This window comes from Canis lupus, chromosome 27, assembly GCF_003254725.2.
Source record: "Canis lupus dingo isolate Sandy chromosome 27, ASM325472v2, whole genome shotgun sequence".
Taxonomy (NCBI): domain Eukaryota; kingdom Metazoa; phylum Chordata; class Mammalia; order Carnivora; family Canidae; genus Canis; species Canis lupus.
Genome location: NC_064269.1, coordinates 23,279,688 through 23,298,735, shown reverse-complemented (window position 1 = coordinate 23,298,735; position 19,048 = coordinate 23,279,688). Strand labels below are relative to the sequence as shown.

Sequence of the window (19,048 nt, the reverse complement as noted above, 5' to 3'; positions counted from 1 at the left end):
AACTCTAGGATTGATGGCAAAAGAATGATCAGCAAATGATAACACAAATGTCCTGACCTGCTGAGTCTCCCTGTCCAATCTCTCCCACTCCCGATGTCCTTGATGTTATCTATTTCTTGTAAAGCTGAAAAAAACACAGGAAAGAAAAGTAGTTAGAAATCAAAGTAATTCTTAAAATAGGTGAAAAAATCAAGCATCATAGAGTTAAACAAAGTTTCTACGACAAAACTTTGGAAGAAATATTAAATAATTTCACCATAATAATTTTTTCAAGATAAGATTCACAGCCACACAGCAACATAAGACTGCCAGTTAGTGGTTGATGAATGAATAATGGAAGAACAACTAAAAAATAAATTTTGTAAATGATAGTTAAGATAATAACAGTTGAAATGTAAAAATGTGGACCAGTTATTTTGGAGCTGTATCAATTAAATTGCTTTTAAAAATCTTTGCATTATTAATTCATTCATGGAAGCACATGTATGAATATGTAACCCTGAGCCTCGTTTTAAAGAAAAAAACAATTGTAACCTTCTTTATAGGTTAACTTGATGGTTAACTTAAAATATACGTATAAGGCAACATTACTTCAGCTACAGAACTTTATGGAAAACATCCAAATGGGGACTAAGATTTATTAAATACAGACTATTACTTATTAGGGCACAGTGCTACGTTACATTAGGACAATAAAGCGTATCAGAATAAACGTTTACAGCGATGCCTGGATAGCTCAGTGGTTAAGCACCATCTCCCTTCAGCTCAGGGCATGATCCTGGAGTACCAGGATTGATCCTGGAGTACCGGGATTGAGTCCTTGCACCCGGCTCCCTGCAGGGAGCCTGCTTCTCCCTCTCCCTCTGCCTATGTCTTTGCCCCTTTCTTTCTGTGTGTCTCATGAATAAATAAAATCTTTAAAAAAATAATAAAAGTTTACAAACTCATTCTATAATTTCTATGTAAAAAACAGTATGAATAAAAACAGCAAAATAAAAGCAGAAACACATTATTTATTTATACCCAGTTGTTCTTTCACATTCATACTCCAGTGTCATAAAGACCAGGTCTGTTTTTGGGGGGTTGTTTTCTTTTGTTTTGTTTTTAGAGAGGGAAGGGGGAGGGGCAGAGAAAGAAAGAGATTCTTAAGCAGGCCCTATGGCTAGTGCAGAGCCTGATTCAGGGCTACATCTCACAACCCTGAGGTCATGACCTAAGCTCAAATCAGGAGTTTGATGCCTAACTGACTGAGTCACCCAGCACTCCAAAGACCAGGATTTAATCATCAGCCCTATGACAGAAGAGCTATGTCTTTGGAGATTTATTTAACCTCTTACATAGATAAGCCTTATTTTCCAAAAATCTCCCCAAAATTAATACATATAACTATTTTATCATAATTTTTTTCATTTACTTATAGATGTAGAATAATTTTTATAAGGATAAATTCATCAACTATTCGACCTTTTTAAGCTTTAGCCCCCAAAGTGTTTAGTTCTATCATTTCAAAATGTTTAAACATTTATTATTGATTCTTGTGACATTGCAACACAATTCTTAAATTGCATAAATATAAACTACATATATTTTCTGCCCTGGGATGGTGGAGTTACCTGTGTCATCAACTGGATTATGTGGTCACTACTTTAAAAAGACTTTAAAAAGTACTTTAAGGAAAACAGAATTCTACTTCTAGAATATTGGTCTAACATACTATAACCAGAGGTTTGGAGGTGATCTAGAACCAGACTACTTGCATACTTTGGATTATTTTTTTATTAAGGCTTTTCATTTTTAAAAGTCTCAATAATTTTGGGTGACTTCTAGAGTACCTAAGTTCTTTAAAAGTGTATAGAACAGTAAAAAAATCATACACCAAGAAAGACCTGCTCAGATTTATCATAGAAATATAAAAGTGGTGTAACATCTAAATATCAAAAAATGGAACATACTATATTAATAAAATATAAAATAATGCAATTATTCGATAGATGTGAATAACATTTGACAAAAATCCAACACCTTTTCATGATAAAAACACTCAACAAATAAGCAAAACAAGAAAACTTCCTTAATACAGAGCATCTCCAAAAAAAAAAAACAAACACAAACTGTAACTATTATACTTAATTGTAAAAGACTGACTGCTTTACCCCAGATCTTGGAATAAAACAAGGATGTCTCTACTCACACCATTTCTATTCAGTATTGTATTGGAAATTACAGCCAGGTTTGTTAATAAAGAAAAAGAAATAAAAAAGATCCAGATTGAAAAGGAAGAAGTAAAACCATCTATTTGTAGATAACATTATTTTTATTTGAAAATCCAGAGAAATTCACTAAACACACTATTAGAACTAAAAATAGTTCAGTAGGGTTGTAGGATACTTTATTAATACATAAAAATCAATTAAATTTCTGTATACTAGCAATGGCAATTTTAAAAATAAAATTAAGAAAACAATTCTATTTACAATAGCATAGAAAAAAAAAAAAAACAAAATAGGGCAGCCCTAGTGGTGCAGTGGTTTAGCACCCCCTGCAGCCTGGGGTGTGATCCTGGAGACCCGGGATCGAGTCCCACGTTGAGCTTCCTGAATGGAGCCTGCTTCTCCCTCTGCCTGTGTCTCTGCCTATCTCTCTCTCTCTCTCTCTCTGTCTCTATGAATAAATAAACAAAATCTTAAAAAAAAAAAAAAGAAAATACTTAAATGTAAACTTAGTAACAGAAGTGGAAGTCTTTTACATTTAAAACTAAAATACCATTGAAACAAAATAATATCTAAGAAGATGGAAAGACATGCCACATTCATGGATCAGAAAACTTGATATTCTTAAATGAAAAGACTTCCCAAAATGACTTATAGATTCAACACAACCTCCAGCAGTATTTTAGATGGCTTTTTTGGTAGAAACTGACAAGCTGATCCTAAAATTCATATGGAAATCAAGGGAACCAGTATAGTTAAAACAATCTTGAGAAAGAAGAAAAAAGCTGGGGAATGCAAAGTTCCTAACTTCAAAACTTAAGGCAAAGCTATAGCAATCAAGACAGTGTGGTACTGCCATAAGGATAAAAATATAAATCAATGAATGGCATGAAATTGAGAGTACAGAAATAAACCCTGACATTTATGGTCATTTGGTTTTTGACACTCTTGCCAAGACAATGGAGGAAGGGACAATTATGGAAGGAGGGAAGGAAGGGTAGAGGGAGACGAAGGAAAGGAAGGAAAGGAAGCGAGGGAGGAAAGAAGGTAAGAAGGGAGGAAGGGATGGAAGGAAAGGAAGGAAGAAAGAAAAAAGACAGAAACACAGAAACACGGAAAGGAACAGAAAGAAAGAAAATAAATCTGGTCTTTGCTCCTGATTCCTAGCACAGAGATTCAAAAACTTTTGGATTTCTCTGAACAATAGGCATGCCTTTGTTATGCTATGACTTCACTCCTCTAACTGTGCCCCTAGATAGCTTCTGGATGGGAGAGGTTGTGAAAAAAAAGCAATCATGTGATTTGAGGACTGGAACTTTCCAGAACATTACTACCCCAAACTCTGAGGAGAGGAGAGAGGTTGAAGACTGAGTTTAATCAAAAGGTTAATGATTTAATCAATCATGCCTATGTAATGAAACCTCAAGAGGAGCTCTAAACAATGAGTTTTGAAGAGCTTCCTGGTTGGTGAACATACTGATATATGGGAGGGTCATATACCCTGACTCCACAAAAACAGAAACTCTTGTACTCAAGACCTGACTAGACTTATCCTATGCATATCTTCATCTGGGCTATTCAGTTGAATCCTTTATAATAAAAAATATAGCAGTTTTATAAGTTCTATGAGTCATGCTAGGGAATTACTGAAGCTGAGGGAGTGTTGTGAGAACTCCCAAATTTGTGGCCAATTCTGTCTGACAGAAGTGTTCATTGCAGTTACCTTCTGAAGTAAGGGCAGTCATTGGGGACCTTACTCTTCAATTTCTAGGATCTGATGCTAAATCCAGATAGTGTCATATTGAACTGAATGATAGAACACCCACTAAACATCTGAGAAATTAGTATTGGAACCTAACAGTCTTTTCAACAAATGGTTTGGGGAACAACTGGATATCCATATGCAAAAGAATGGAACAGGACTCCTACCACAATACTATGCAAAAAAAAATAATAATAATAACTCAAAATGGATATTACTAAAAAAAAATGGATATTACTAAATGTAAGAGTAAAAACTATAAAACTCTTGGGAGAAAGCACAAATATTCATAACCTTGAGTTTGACAATGGTTTTTTAGACACAACACCAACAGATAAGACCAGCAATTAAAAAAAAACTGATAAATTGGATTACATCAAAATATAAAAACTTTGTGCTTCAAAGTACACAATCAAGAAAGTATTGAACATGTTTTTGTCTCGGGAGCAATTTAAAAAAAGTTAAAAAGACAAACTACAGAATGGGAGAAAATATTTTCAAATCATACATCTGATAAGGACTTATATCCAGAATATACAAAGAACTCTTTCAACTCTATAATAAAAGGTTAAACAACCTAATTAAAAATGGACAAAGAATCTGAATAGGCATTTCCACAGAGAAGATATATAAATGGCCAAATAACACATGAAAGATACTTAACATCATTAGCCACTAGGAAAATGCAACCCAAGACCACAGTGATATACCACTTTATATCCCCTAGGATGTCTAATAAAAAAAAGATAGGTAATAATAAATGCTGATGAGATTGTAGAGAAACTTTACATCAAACTGAGGGTGCTTTGGAAAATAGTTTGCAGTTCCTAAAAGATCAAATATAAAGTAACTGTATGATCTAGCAATTCTGCAGGTGCTTTGGAAAATAGTTTGGCAGTTCCTAAAAGGTTAAATATAAAGTTACTATATGACCCCACAATTTCACCCATGTATGTCCATAAAAGAAAATGAAACATATGTTTGTCTATCTAAATACTGTACATGAATATTTATAGCAGCATTATTTATAAGAGCCAAAATGCAGCAACAATTTAAATGTCATCAATCGATGAGTGATGAGTGAATAAACAAAATTTAGGTACAGCCATACAATGGAATATTATTCAGCCATAAAAAGGAATAAAGTACACATTACAACAGGGATGAACCTTGAAAGCATATCAAAAGAAAGAAGCCAGTAACAAAAGAACATATATTGTATGATTCCATTTATAAGAAATGCTCAAAATAGGTAAAGCTATAGAGACATAGAGCAGAGACACAGTGACACGTTAGTGATTACCTAGAGTTACAGAGCAATCAGATTTGGAGTAGGGAGAGACTGTTGCTGAATATAGAGTTTTTGTCAGATTAAAATGTTCTCAAATTATATTGTGATGATAAACAGCCCCTTGAATTTACTAAAAAACACTGAATTGCATGCTTTAAATGAGTAGATTGTAAAGTATATAAACTCTACCTCAACAAAAGTTTTTAACAAATCACACAATATAAAGCAAAGATACATTAATATAATTTTGTTCCCATTTTTTTAAAAAGTACCCACATCTGCCTTAAAAAATCTAATCATGTTAAGATAATACAAAAAATATTTTATATTTTATACACTATTTCTTGACACATAACATTAATGCCAGGCCAAGTTTAATTACCAACAATAAAATAATAAGAAGATATTCTACTTTTAAACTATTCTTCAGAGATTAATCTTTCAACAAAGTTCAAGTATTATAATATAATCCAAGTATAATTGTCACTTTATCAGTACTGGTAGTGAAGGGAAAAATTTTTTAATCCAAACTATGGTGGTAGTTCAGAATATAATTTGTTAGAAGCTGGAAATCATATAGATACTTTAATGATTTTAGAATATTTAAGAATGACTGTTATAAAACTTTGCCAAACAAAACTAAATAATTATATGAAGAAATATATATACTTAAAAATATCAAATTTCAGTAACATAAAATTGAAGTTTCCCAATACTTCCTATTTAACTTTTTTTTTTAATTTTTTTTTAAGTTTTATTTATTTATGATAGTCACAGAGAGAGAAAGAGAGGCAGAGACATAGGCAGAGGGAGAAGCAGGCTCCATGCACCAGGAGCCCGACGTGGGATTCGATCCCGGGTCTCCAGGATCGCGCCCTGGGCCAAAGGCAGGCGCCAAACCGCTGCGCCACCCAGGGATCCCTAACTTTTAATTTTAATATGAATTCATTAAAAAAATACAGGCTACATTATTCTGTAAAACTATCTCACATTTACTCAGTTTCATAATGGTAAGTCATATGACTAAGCAGCTTGACCATTCCAGTTATACAAACGACAGTGACTAATCTCTTTATTTAATACATGTTTTGACTATTCACATATATTTTCTGCCACTGAAATTTAAATAAGGGTCCCTTATCTTCTCTAAAGTGGGTGCACACATCGCTTTGACTTAAGTTGGAGATTTGCTGAAAAACAGCCATCTATCCACTCATTTATTCCACAAAAAGTATTTATCATAAGATATAGATTATGTTATAAGGTAAAATACAAAGATAAAAAGTACATGTGTTATGGGATTATCTAGAATTGACTATGAGTTCAGGCTTTGACTTATAGGTGGTTCAACCTTAGCTCTCTCATCTTTTAAGGTGATAATTAATTGAACTAATGAGTTTACAGAACCCCAAAATAAACATTAATTTCTCTTTTCTGGCCTACTCTGAAGGCTAAGAAGATTAATCACACATGGATTCTGCACTTTAGAAGTTAACAGTACAGCAGATATCATCATGTGTATAAATAGATTAATTAAGGTGAAAAATTATAAAGTAGGAATTTCCAGTGATAAAATGTGAGATGATTCCTACCAGATACACAAAATAGAGCATCATCATTATCACCAATTGGAAATAGCATTTAGGTAGTTGATTAGCAAGCTAACTAAATAATTATTAAGTAAAAAGAAGATAAATAATAGTTTGTTCCCAGGAAATTCTAAATAATTGCAAATAAAGTCAAACATTATAGAAAAGATGTTTACTTCTTAGTAACATTCCTTAACATAATGAATAAAAATACCTCATTTCCTCTATTGAGAAATTGTTAAGTCTGGCTTCCCATCTCCAGCATTTATTCATGACCACTGGAAAGTTACTTTACGTCTTCATTTATTTTCTCATCTTTTAAAAGGGAATTATAATAATGTATGCCTTATAGGGTGCTTAGTAGTATTAAATGAGTTAATGCTTGTCAAGTGCAAGAGTGCCTAGTCCATTGAACATCATTGAGTATTACTGTAGATATTCAATCAGTGTTACAACATTTTATTACTCTTATTATAATCTTTCATGCCACAGCAAAACTGTACAGTATTTTAATTACCATTCAACAGGAAGACAAAATGTCATAAGGGAAGATTACTCATATTTGCATATTGGAAAAACTAGGGCTTTTCTTTATATCATTTATAGTGGCCTGCAGGATGAAGTTCTATGATTGGCTAGGACTGTATCATGTACCTTTGTCATGGGCAGAGAATGAACAAGCAGTTCCTCCAAAGGAAAGGACATGTATGCATGGTGTAGCATGCCGAAATACAAAACAATGGTTGCCTACCTATATCTAATATGTAAATAGGGATAGTTTTTGCTGTAATTTGAGTTTTTAAATTTAATTGAATTCAGAAAATGTTGAACAAAGGAGCAATTTATATAAAATTAGAATTATTTAGTTAAAATTCCTTATAAGACTCCATCGCCGTCCACAGCTAATTGGCCATTGAATCATGCTCATCCCATCTCTTAAAAATCTATAAAATCTGTCCCTTCCCCTCCATTTCCCTAGATATTGTCCTTCTCTACACTCTTGTTTTTCTATTACTTTGACTATGGTAAGTTCTTTAGTCGTTCTCATTTCTCCCATCTCAAAATCTACACATGGGACAATTTGTGCATGTTGTGCCATTCTTCTCTATCTACTCACCTTCAAGAATTAGCCTAATTATTTTACCTTCTCAAGTGAGGTCCTTTGTAACTCTCCAAGGAATACTGAAGAACTTCTCATTTCACAGGACCCACAAATGGTAAGTTAGCATACATATGGAAGTATCCAATTATTAATTTTTACCAAATTAGCACAAGTTTTTATTATAAAAACCCATGCTGGAAAGGAATGGTAAAATGAGGTTTTCATATGTGGTTAGTGAAGCTGAAAATGGTTCATATATTGTAAAAAAGTATTTGGATCCTATATGCTAGCAATCTTACACATATTCATATGTAAATTTATTTGAGATTATACCCTGAGGAAATACTTCTAAAAACAATATATATATATATATATATATATATGAAGCATGAGTCCAAATGGCTAACAATAGGGCACTGCTTAACTAAACCATGGATCCTTTCCCTACTAATCAGCTCAAGAAAATGAGGCTTAGTAATTAGCTGAGTCCTGATCCATATACACATTCCTGTGATTCCCGCATCCAAAAGTCCAAAACACTAATCTTATTCCAAAATATTAATGCTTTAAAATATTAATTTGGTTTAATAGGCAGAAGATCTGTAGTTATATAACCAATCACACACACACACACACACACACACACACACACACGCTATAAAATTGACCTTAAAGAAAAAAAGAAAATGACCCAAAGGATAATGTCAAAATGTTACAATGTTAATTTTACAATTACAGGGACTTCTTACTTTCTTCTTTTGCTCATCTACATTTTCTAAACATCTCATCAATAAATTATGTAACTTTCATAATAACCAAAAGGTTATCAAATAGAATAACAAAACTTTCCTAGGAATAGTAGAATTGTATATTGCTATTTAAGTGGTGGAAAGAAAGGATTTTTATGAAGGTTCTGAGTTGGCACCTCATAATAATCTGATCTCATAATAACCTAATCTTTCTCCTCAGCACACAGATGCCCTCTTAGGCTTCCTATCCAGGTCCATTTTCTGTGTAGTAGCCAAAAGTCTTTTAAAGAACCATTTATTGACTTATTTTACTATGTCTTAGATACCTTATCTACATTGTCTCCTTACTTCACAGACACCTCTAAGTATGCACTATTAATACTTAACCAATGAGAACACTGAGTTGAACTTAATTGTCTATGGTTGGTTACATGGTAAGCATGTGGCAGATCTGGGACTTGAACCTAAGACTGTCTGACATCATAATCCATTTTCTTTCTAATAGACAACATATACCTCTTCAAAATATAGCTGTCTCTGTATTAATTCCCCACTTCATTTTATTTTTAAGTATTTGCTAATGTGTCAAATAAAGTAATTATTAAAATCAGTTTACAGTGGGAAAAACATAAGAATTGGAGGCCACACCCCCGCTACCTATAACTACTCCCTTCTTCCTTTTATTTCTGTATAGCACTTACTATCTTTTTTTAAGATTTTATACATTTATTCATGAGAGACACAGAAAGAGAGGTAGAGACATAGGCAGAGGGAGAAGCAGGTTCCCTGCAGGAAGCCCAATGTGGGACTCCAGTAACATGCCCTGGGCTAAAAGTAGGCACTAAACTCCTGAGCCACCCAGGCATTCCTAGCACTTACTATCTCTAAAATTAGTTTGCTTTATGACCTTACCTATTTTCTTCATTACTTTACCTACTTTTCTTCATTACCTCTAGCACCTAGAACAGTGCCTAATTAAAGTTAAATACTTAGCAAATGAATAAATAAATGTATTCATAAGGACAGGTCAAAATTTGTCTCTTTACTAAGCTATGTATGACAGGCTTGACAAATCTACTAGCCTGTTAGCTTTTAAAGTCTCGTTTCTTTAATGGAAAACTGCCTAAGGTTTTTATAAGCTAAAATCCATTCATTCAAAAACTACTTATTGAGCACCTACTATATATCTTTATTATACTACAAATATTAGTAGTATAATATATACTACTATACTATATATACTATACTATATACTATATACTATATATATATACTATACTATACTACTATATTATATACTATAATAATATATATTATAATAAATAATAATTAGCAGAGTCTCTTCAACTGGGTAACCAAGAAAGAAGACATTTGAGTTAGGAGGTGAAGGAGTAAGACATGCATAGTGAGGAAAGAATTTTTCAGGCAGTGAGAATAGCATGTCAGAATGACTGTATTTTCAGAGTGGCTGTAATGCAGGGAATGAATGAGAATGAACAGGAAATTAGATCAGATATAAGGGAGAGTCAAAGATGGGTTGTGTAAGGCCTTGTAGGCCATTGTAATAATACTGGCTTTTATTCTCAGAAAAAAAAATAGCAGCCATTGAAGGGGTTTGAGCAAAAGTGGAACATTCTGTGACTTAGGTTTTTAATGGGCTCAGCACTTCTCAATGGGGTTGCTATTGGTATTTTGGGTAGGCAATTTCTCTTTGCCCTGACCATCAAGCCCATGGTTGATCATTTAGCATCTCTAAATCCCCAGACCTTCTGAACTAAAAATGCTCCCACTTATTTTCAGAGCTATGCTATAAATAGACTGAAGGTAGGTGTAAAGAGCCTATTTTGATATTCCAGGCAACAGCTGGCATTATCTTGAGCCAAATGGTAATGGTATAAATTCAGAATATATATTTTGGCAGATAGGATTTACCAGTGACATAGATACGGATGTGAGTGAAAGCTAGAAGTCAAAGGATGACTCCCAGGTATTTGGAATGGGCAAACAGGAGGGAGTTGCTATTCACTGAAGTTGTGAAACTGAATATGGATGAAGCCAATTTGTGAAGAAAGCAGGAATTCAGTCAAGACACATTAAGAACTACGATGTAAAAACAGATATATCTATATTTTATGGAAGAATTTTGTAAAATGGGGTAATGAGGACTACTGCTGAACTGAAGGATTTTGCTAGGGTGTGTTTTATGAAAGTAAAGAGTTAAATATTAGATAAATGAATAAATGATTACTAATAATGAATAGTAATATATTAACCAGTTTAAGCAATCAGATTATGTCAAGAAAAGGGTTTTTTTTCCTTCTTTATAAAACTATAATCCAAAAGAATGAGTCTAATTGTGGAATTTCAAACGATAAATGGTGTGGAAGTAGGTAGGCTTTTAATGCTGTTAAAATCCCACCAGGCCCATATTGCATGGAGTAGATATCCTGCAGTGAGATTAGGCTCAGCCTTGGGAAAACAGTGGGTGCACTACTGTCCTGTACCTCATACTGACTAAGCACCATCGCTTCCAACACAGTAGAGTCAACAGTCAATAAGTGCGAACTTTTCCACATCCATAGGCAATTTAAGGATTTCAGAGGAAAAGCTTTATCTAAACATGGTTTAGACATTCTTTATCAGTTGAATTTAGTCATTCTTCCAGAGATGGAACAAATGATCTGAATTGACACAATGAACTAACTGATACACACAATTTAGAGTTGGTAAGAGGAAGTGTCCAATCGCATCACTGATGGAACTTTCCCCTAGAGACAGGATTCCACCTACCCATGAGTAGAAAAGTCTCATTTTGAACAGCAATGCTCATCATATAAACATGAAGTTTCCCTCCAAATGTGTTGAGTAACCAAACTCACATAGTCAGAAAAATTTCCTTCTCTTTGGATTTATGCGGCATTTATGAACATTCTATCACAATATGTTCTATTAATAGCCTCTATGATTTGATACAAGGGAAATATTTGTATTCAAAAAGAAGTCCTTGCGCTCACATATACACAAGTACACTTTGCTTCCTTCAAAACATGGCATCATTTTCCAGACTGACTTGGCCTGTTGTGTGATACCCATCCTTTTTCGCTCTGTAACATTGGTGGAGGGGAAGGGGATGCAATGCTTCAGTCAAATTGTATCCCCAATCACCAGTTAGATAAAGAAGTTAGAAGGTTCATGCAAAGGTGGTTACTTGAACTGAAGTGGGAGGAATGTGATAAAGAAGTAGTAGTGGCAGACAGATGCCCCATGGGCTTCATATTGTTGTTTCACAGAAGGACATACTGTGTCATAATGAATTACCACTAATTTGAGCCAGCAGTACTGTTAGATTGAGCCCGGCAACCCAGAATGACAAACAGTGCCTGCAAGATCATCTAATGAGGGGACAAGGCTGCTCCAGTAGCACTGCTTCACTCAATTAGTGGACAAGGCTTTTAATGCCGCTCTGCACAACTAAAGCAATTTTGATTACTTAGAGCTAAGTCTCCATTTAGAATGTTTCGGAAGCTGAAACAGGGTTTCTTTCTTTTTTTTCCCTTTAATATAATTTATCTTGAGAGTATTTGAATGGTAATAAGCTATTTGAAAGCCAATCACATTATTTCCTATTTTTCCCTAAGTAATATTGAAATACATTTTTTTAAAGTTCAAATGATAGAATTTACTCTAGCAAATGAAATGTAAATAAGATAGCAAATGATTAAGGATATGCCGAGGGTGTGTGTGTGTATGTGCGTGTGTGTGTGTGTGTGTGTGTGCATGCGGGCACTATGTGTGTCTCTCTGTGCCAGAATTACAGTTGGTGAATTTCATTTCATCAGCCAACATTATCAGGAGGGTTGCATATTTATTCTATATATCCACATTTAAAAAAAAATTCCAGATCTTGCCTTCTTTGGCTGGGAGCACTTATATTTCATAGCTTTTGATATGGGGAACTGACGTTTCTACTTAGTTATTTTTTTTTCACTATGTCACTGAATGATGAAAAGCACTCATATGTGTAATGGTACAACTTTCTTTAATATCGTGATCACTGACTTAGAACTAAACAGAGGCTATTTAGGCTTAGCAAATTCCTTTCATTCTCATTAGAAACACACAGGGTTCTTTATACATGGCTCTAGACATCTTCTGGCTTTCTATCTATGCAGTGTGTGTAATTCTCAGACTGCTAGCACTTTGTGAAATTCTATGAAATTTTGCCTATTTGAGTAGAAGGTCATTGAGTAAAAGGAACTAATCAAGTGCTAGACACAAAGTAGGTGCCAATAAATTTTTACTGAACTGACCACAAATTCTACACAGATAAAGAAAGTAAACCTCATGAGGTTCCTGGGTGGCTCAGTTGGTTAAGCACCTGCCTTCGGCTCAGGTCATGATCTCAGGGTCCTGGGTCCTGGGATTTGGCCCCACATTGGGCTTCCTGCAGTGGGGAGCCTGCTTCTCCCTCTCTTGCACCCCCCCCCCCCGCGCTTGTGTTCTCTCTCTCTCTCTCTCTGTGTCAAGTAAATAAAATCTTAAGAGAGAAAGAAAAAAAAAACAAAAAGTTTAAAATTTTAACATTTGGCTCACTGGAAAACCCATAGTTAAATAAAATAACAATTTTCTTAATTCCAAAAAGGTTAGCTCCAAAGGCATGTTACACTTTCAAGGAGAGGATTATGTATTAATAGAAAATGGTACATTATTGGTATTGTTTTTCTAGTAAATAGAAAGAAAAAGAAAAAACAATGTGGCTCAGGAAGCAAGTAATATTTCCTATAATGTATGTTTTTAATAATTATAAAGACTCAGAAACTGGCAAAGAGTATACAATGATTGTGTATCATCCTCTTCGGAAAATACATGATATAAAAATCCCATCATTGGCTCAAATTATTGCCAAAACAGAGAAAACTATTAATAGTTTCATTTATTTTTCTCTCTTGTCAAAAGAACTACTAGCATGGGAGAGGAAGAAGCAGTTCTTGTTAGCTGTAGAAATGAAAGAAAAATAATAATTAAGGAATAAATTTAATGGGAAAGTACCAGTTATACCAGTTAATAGACACAATTCAGTTGATATCAATCTCTTAAGTGCCTCCCCTTCATTTCCTCTTTGTTTTTTAGTAGACTATCAGTCCAAAGCACCAACAATTACCATTCAGCTTTCCATCAATGTTAGTATCAAACATCACAGACATTTTCCCACTCCTTGTTGATTAATTTTTATTTCTCAAATATATATGGTCAATTTTGCATGGTCCAAAGTCAAAATTACATATAAAGGTAACTCTGAGGAGATTTCCATCCCTACCCCTTCTATTCATTCCCATCCACACATTATAAGTAATTATTTTTTAATTCTGGCTTATCCCTCCTGTATTTCTTGTTTTGTAAAAATAAGCAAATATATATGTATTCCTATTTGACCTTTCTTGTGCAAAATATGGTATGCTATATTATAAGTATAGAAAAGTAAGGACTTGGGATGTCTGGGTGGCTCAGTGGTTGAGCATCTGCCTTCGCCTCAGGTAGTGATCCCAGAGTCCTGGGATCGAGTCCCACAACGGGCTCCCTGTGACGAGCCTGCTTCTCCCTCTGCCTATGTCTCTGCCTCTCTCTCTCTGTGTCTCTCATGAATAAATAAATAAATAATATTTAAAAAAAAAGAAAAATAAGGACTCTATATACACTCTTTGAAGTTCTTAAAATTTTCACCAACAATGCATCCTGGAAATGTCTCTATGTTAGTGCCCAGTGATCTTCCTCATTATCTTTTAAAACTGCATGATACTTCATTATATGAGCATGCTTTCATTTATTCAATAGGTCTTTTATGGACAGGGATTTAGAGTATTTACAGTATTTTGAAATTGCAAATAACTTTGTAATTAATAACCTGTATGAGTATTTTTTTAAAATCCTCCTACAATTCCCAGAAAATCACTGGTAAGTAAGCAAGTTACTTGAGTCTACTGTGGCTGTCAGTTGCTTCTCTATTTCTCATATGGAAGAGAAGCAGGACTGGGAAGTCTGAATTGCCTTTGATACTTTCACTAGAGCTCAAATTTATTCCTAATTTGAATGTAAATGTCTATTAGAAAAGCAATTATGAAATAGTCTTGGTTGATACTAAGAGAGAAAATGCATTTTAGAAATATTATTTTTTTTCTTCCTTTTAGAGGCATTTTAGAGACATTAACCTAAACCAACTAGAAGTTAAAAATATAAAATCCAGGAACTATTTGCCTGTGTACAAACATATTTATAGCGAAGAACAAACCTTAACTTTCTTTAAATTTAGAACTCATGTTAAGGATTTGAAAATAGTGATTGAATTAATCAATGAGTGAATGAATGAATGAATCTACTGTAATCCAATCTGGCACAAAACCTTGGTAATAGTTTTTAGAAAATAAAAACCTGAGTTATAATTCTGAAAGTAGGCAAGTGTATTTAGCAATAGCTTTTTCTATTCTTCCCCAAATGGAGCAGCCTACACATAATGTGAAAACCACCTTTGTAGCAGTCCCAATGTAATGGATAGACATGGGTCTTGGTTTGTGGCTTGAGATCACCGAGCATCCATAGCATATTCTTTGCTATTGTCATAAATGCTATTAGGAATGATGACTAATGCCTTTGAGAAAGAGTAGAGGTTAGACAGCAAGCCCAGAGAAACCAAGATGGTGTACTCAGCAAGTGCCTATAAGGTGTCACACTCTTGCTGAAGGGACCAGAGTTTCCTCAGGGAAGAAGAAAGAAAAAAGAAGTGTCTTTGTTAGGGACCTGGGTGGCTTAGCAGTTGAGCACCTGCCTTTGGCCCAGGCAGTGATCCTGGAGTTCCGGGATGGAGTCCCACATCAGGCTCCCTGCATGGAGTCTGCTTCTCCCTCTGCCTGTGTCTCTGCCTCTCTCTGTGTGTCTCTCTCATGAATAAATAAATAAAATCTTTAAAAAAAAAAGAGGTATTTTGTTAGTGTTTGCAAAAAAGTAAGAGTCTGAGAAACCCCTGAGGGACCCCAAGAAGGCAGTAAAATTTACCTTTCCTAAGGCTATCGGTTTTACCCATGCCCTTGAAGTAGAATGAAGTACACCTAATACTCAGAGGCAAGCTCAGGAATTCTAATAAAGAATGGGAGACAGGTAGGGGCCCCTGGGTGGCACAGTAGTTAAGCATCAGACTCTCAGTTTCATCTCCGGTCATGATCTCAGGGTCATGGGATCAAGCCCATGCTAGGCTCCATGCTCATTATGGAGTCTGCTTGAGATTATCTCCCTCTGTCCCTGCCTGCTGCTCATGTATGCTCATGCTCTCTCTCTCTCTCTCTCTCTCTCTCCCCATATAAATAAAAATCTTTAAAAAAAAAGAATATGAAATAGGTGAATATTGTTGCATCAAGACTTGACTGATTTTTGATACCAGATTTTTTATTCCATTGTATCATTTGTAATTCAAGTATCTGATTTCTCTGTATTCCTCTAGGGAGAAAATATCCTGAAGTGTGGGTGGCCCCCTAAGCAGCAAAATTATTGCTAATAGAAGCATTTCGTTATAACAGCATCTCATTATCACATGCAGGGCATTAATCGAAGCACCTTATTTAAGGTGGGAAAGAGCTTTGCTGTTGGAAGATGATTCAGCACAGTATCTTCTGATGAGTGATGTCATCTCAAATCCTTTTCAGATGTAGGTGGAATAAAACTAATAACTAAAATGCAAGCATTTATTAAGTGTATCAATATGTTATGTGTTCCATTTTAAACAGCTTCTGTAGTGGCAATCTTATCCCTTTTTCCCTAAAACTGCCCTGTCACATAGTAATATGTATATAGACTAAACTTGTTTCCTTTTTAAAAGGCATCCCAGGGAGATGAGATGTGGATGGGTGTGAAGAGTAGATCAGGGGAAGCAAATGGGTGCAGATGCCTCCATTGACAAAAGGAAAAGGCATATGGCTTCCTTCCTTCCTGGTGTACCCAAGGCTCAGAGAGAGCTCTAGATTTCCCAGCAATAAGTTACTGCTTGTGAGCTCCACTGGGAAGATATTTTGTATGCCACAGAAAACCAAGATGTTTGCGTTCCCACCAATCCAGGGATAAGGCATTTTCCTCATACAGACACAAAACATACAGTATATGAATGTTTAATGGAGGCTAAAACTGGGAGAGGAACAGAAAACAAGAACAGAGCAGGTTAAAAAAATATCTGGTTTCTCTCTATCAAAATACTAATTAAAATTCATGTTCATGGGGATGATTATACATATGTTTTTGAACTAAAAGTCTAACCTGGCACTATTTTTTGGCCTTATTTTTGTGACAACATTTTTGTCCATATGGCATGAAGTGAATCATTTTACATCTTTTTTTAAGCTCTATGTGTTTTTCTTGTTGTCTATTCCCTCTTCTCCCACCACACACACACTGGCAGCCGCTACCAAGTTACCAAATGCCAACTCAACCCTGCAAGCTGGCTGCATGGAGCTATATAGTACTGGCATTTTCCTTTCTTTGCAGAAATATTCTGTCTCTCTCTCTCTTTCTCTCTTTCTCTCTCTCTCTCTCTCTCTCTCTCTCTCTCTCACACACACACACACACACACACGTACACGTACACATGCATGCATACACATGCACATACCACCGTTGAAGCATCCTGAATATTTCTCCTTCATTCCCATGCTAATCTTTTGGTTCCTCAGGATGCTGCCCGGCTCTAATGTGTGTGTGCAGCACCGGTTGCTGGTCTGTGGAGAGCCACACCAGCTTATTTAGTGCCTCTCATCCCTGGCCTTCCTCCTCCATGGCACTATGACAATTAGTGGTTCACTTAAGAACTGCTATAAATTAATGGTTAATCAAGCCCATGTAATTAGTTTAGTCAGAGCAAAGTGCAAAAACCACAATTGTCCAGCATTCTCCTTTTCTTTCTTCTTCTTTTTTAATCATAATAATCCACGCTTCTGCTTTTTCAGACAGAAGAATGCTTCTTATCTGCAGCAGAGCCACATTGCCTGACCGTTTGGGTCCTGCATGGCACACGTTTCGTACACGTGCTGCCTCCACCAGTATCAAGCACTGCTGAGTTTGTGTGGAAGGGCAACAACTCCACCTAACAAATGTAACTTTAACAACAGTAAAACAACCTAATAGCTTAGCATGCCAGGGGGCTAATGTGGCGGGCCATTTACTGCTGTACTAAATAGCCCCGGTTTGATTCTCATTGCCAAGTGTCGAACTGAGAATTGCAAGGCAGAAGTAGCTCCTAATTCATTAGATAAAGGGGGTCATTGCTCATACGGCTGGGGACACTGTAGAGTGGTAAGGAATTAAACATGCCATTCCCCTTTCAAATGCCACCCAAACCCGGGCTACCTGTGCTCTGGAATAGTAGACTCACTGAAAAACACCAGGGCTCTATCCTGACACTCATATGCCAACTTCTAACTTTGGATAAGTTTGTTTTAATTTTAGACATTCATCTGGAAAGAGGCAAGAATGGAACGAGATTCTGATACTGAAGCTACTATTTATTATTTGTAAATCAATTTGACACCTTTGGAACCAAAGCAGCAACCCAAGAACAAAGTATGATTTAGCCTCAAGTGTAAAGTGAGCCACTACCAAGATGTTCCTGCCAGTGACTCTGCCTCAGGTGTCCTGGAAAAGCTGCTGTGGACAGTTGTGACCTGGCTAATCAACTGGACAGGAAAAAGCTACTAACCATAAAACAGAGGCCAAAATTCTTGTTAGCATTGCTGTATCTCATAGTATTGTCTGTGTAGCTTTCTTTCCCCCATTTTTTCTTCCATGCAGTCATAAAGAGTTCTAAGTTCAAACTGCCCTGAATAGTCAAGGTAAGATTATGTGGACAAAATAATTCCCTTATCTTGTTTTTTAAACAGAAAGGAAAGTAATCAAAAATTTCAAATGAGATCTCTAAAATGGGACATCTTTATTTCCTGAACATTAGCCCTAAAACAACTGATTTCTCTAATTCTTGCCATCACTCAGATTGGCCTTGAATTACCTCCCAATAGGCCTCCCATGTGCTTCTAGATGAGAGTGTGTAATGGGGGATCTGTTAATTAACTAGAAGCAAAGTTGCGCGGTGGGGATCAAACACTGGATACGTCCTAAAACTCCCACAGAGAAGATGAAATGCAGCGCAAACTTTAAAGACTTCCCGTCATTAGCTGAGACCTTGCTGCTCCTGGCCCAGACCCCTCCTGTTTCAGAGAACAATGAGGACAATAATGGCAGAAATGAAATCGTGCAGCCAGGAACAAAGGAAGTAGCTATTTACCCGCAGAAAAAGAAAGGGGGAGGGGGAGAAAAA

At 35.5% G+C, this 19,048-nt stretch overlaps 1 protein-coding gene and 1 long non-coding RNA gene across 16 annotated transcripts in view; one reads left to right on the top strand and one right to left on the bottom strand.

Moving 5' to 3' along the window:
- Positions 1-19,048, bottom strand: part of SOX5 (SRY-box transcription factor 5) — a 1,002,640-nt gene that overhangs the window by 661,244 nt on the left and 322,348 nt on the right. For 10 of the 15 annotated variants that reach the window (XM_025455370.3, XM_035707446.2, XM_035707449.2 and 7 more), the window contains one exon: positions 58-124. Coding sequence is in view for 4 of the 15 variants with exons in the window: in XM_025455363.3 (XP_025311148.1) it covers positions 58-124; positions 11,718-11,796 (146 nt within the window). In the remaining 11 variants the exon portion in view is untranslated. Of the gene's footprint in view, positions 1-57; positions 125-11,717; positions 11,949-19,048 lie in introns of those variants that run through there. The other 5 variants (XM_025455363.3, XM_025455366.3, XM_025455364.3 and 2 more) reach the window with 3 other exon arrangements.
- Positions 12,070-18,559, top strand: LOC112665527 (uncharacterized). The gene is made up of 4 exons (XR_003140429.3): positions 12,070-12,291; positions 16,193-16,396; positions 17,685-17,830; positions 18,184-18,559. It is a non-coding gene; the product is annotated as an uncharacterized LOC112665527 (long non-coding RNA).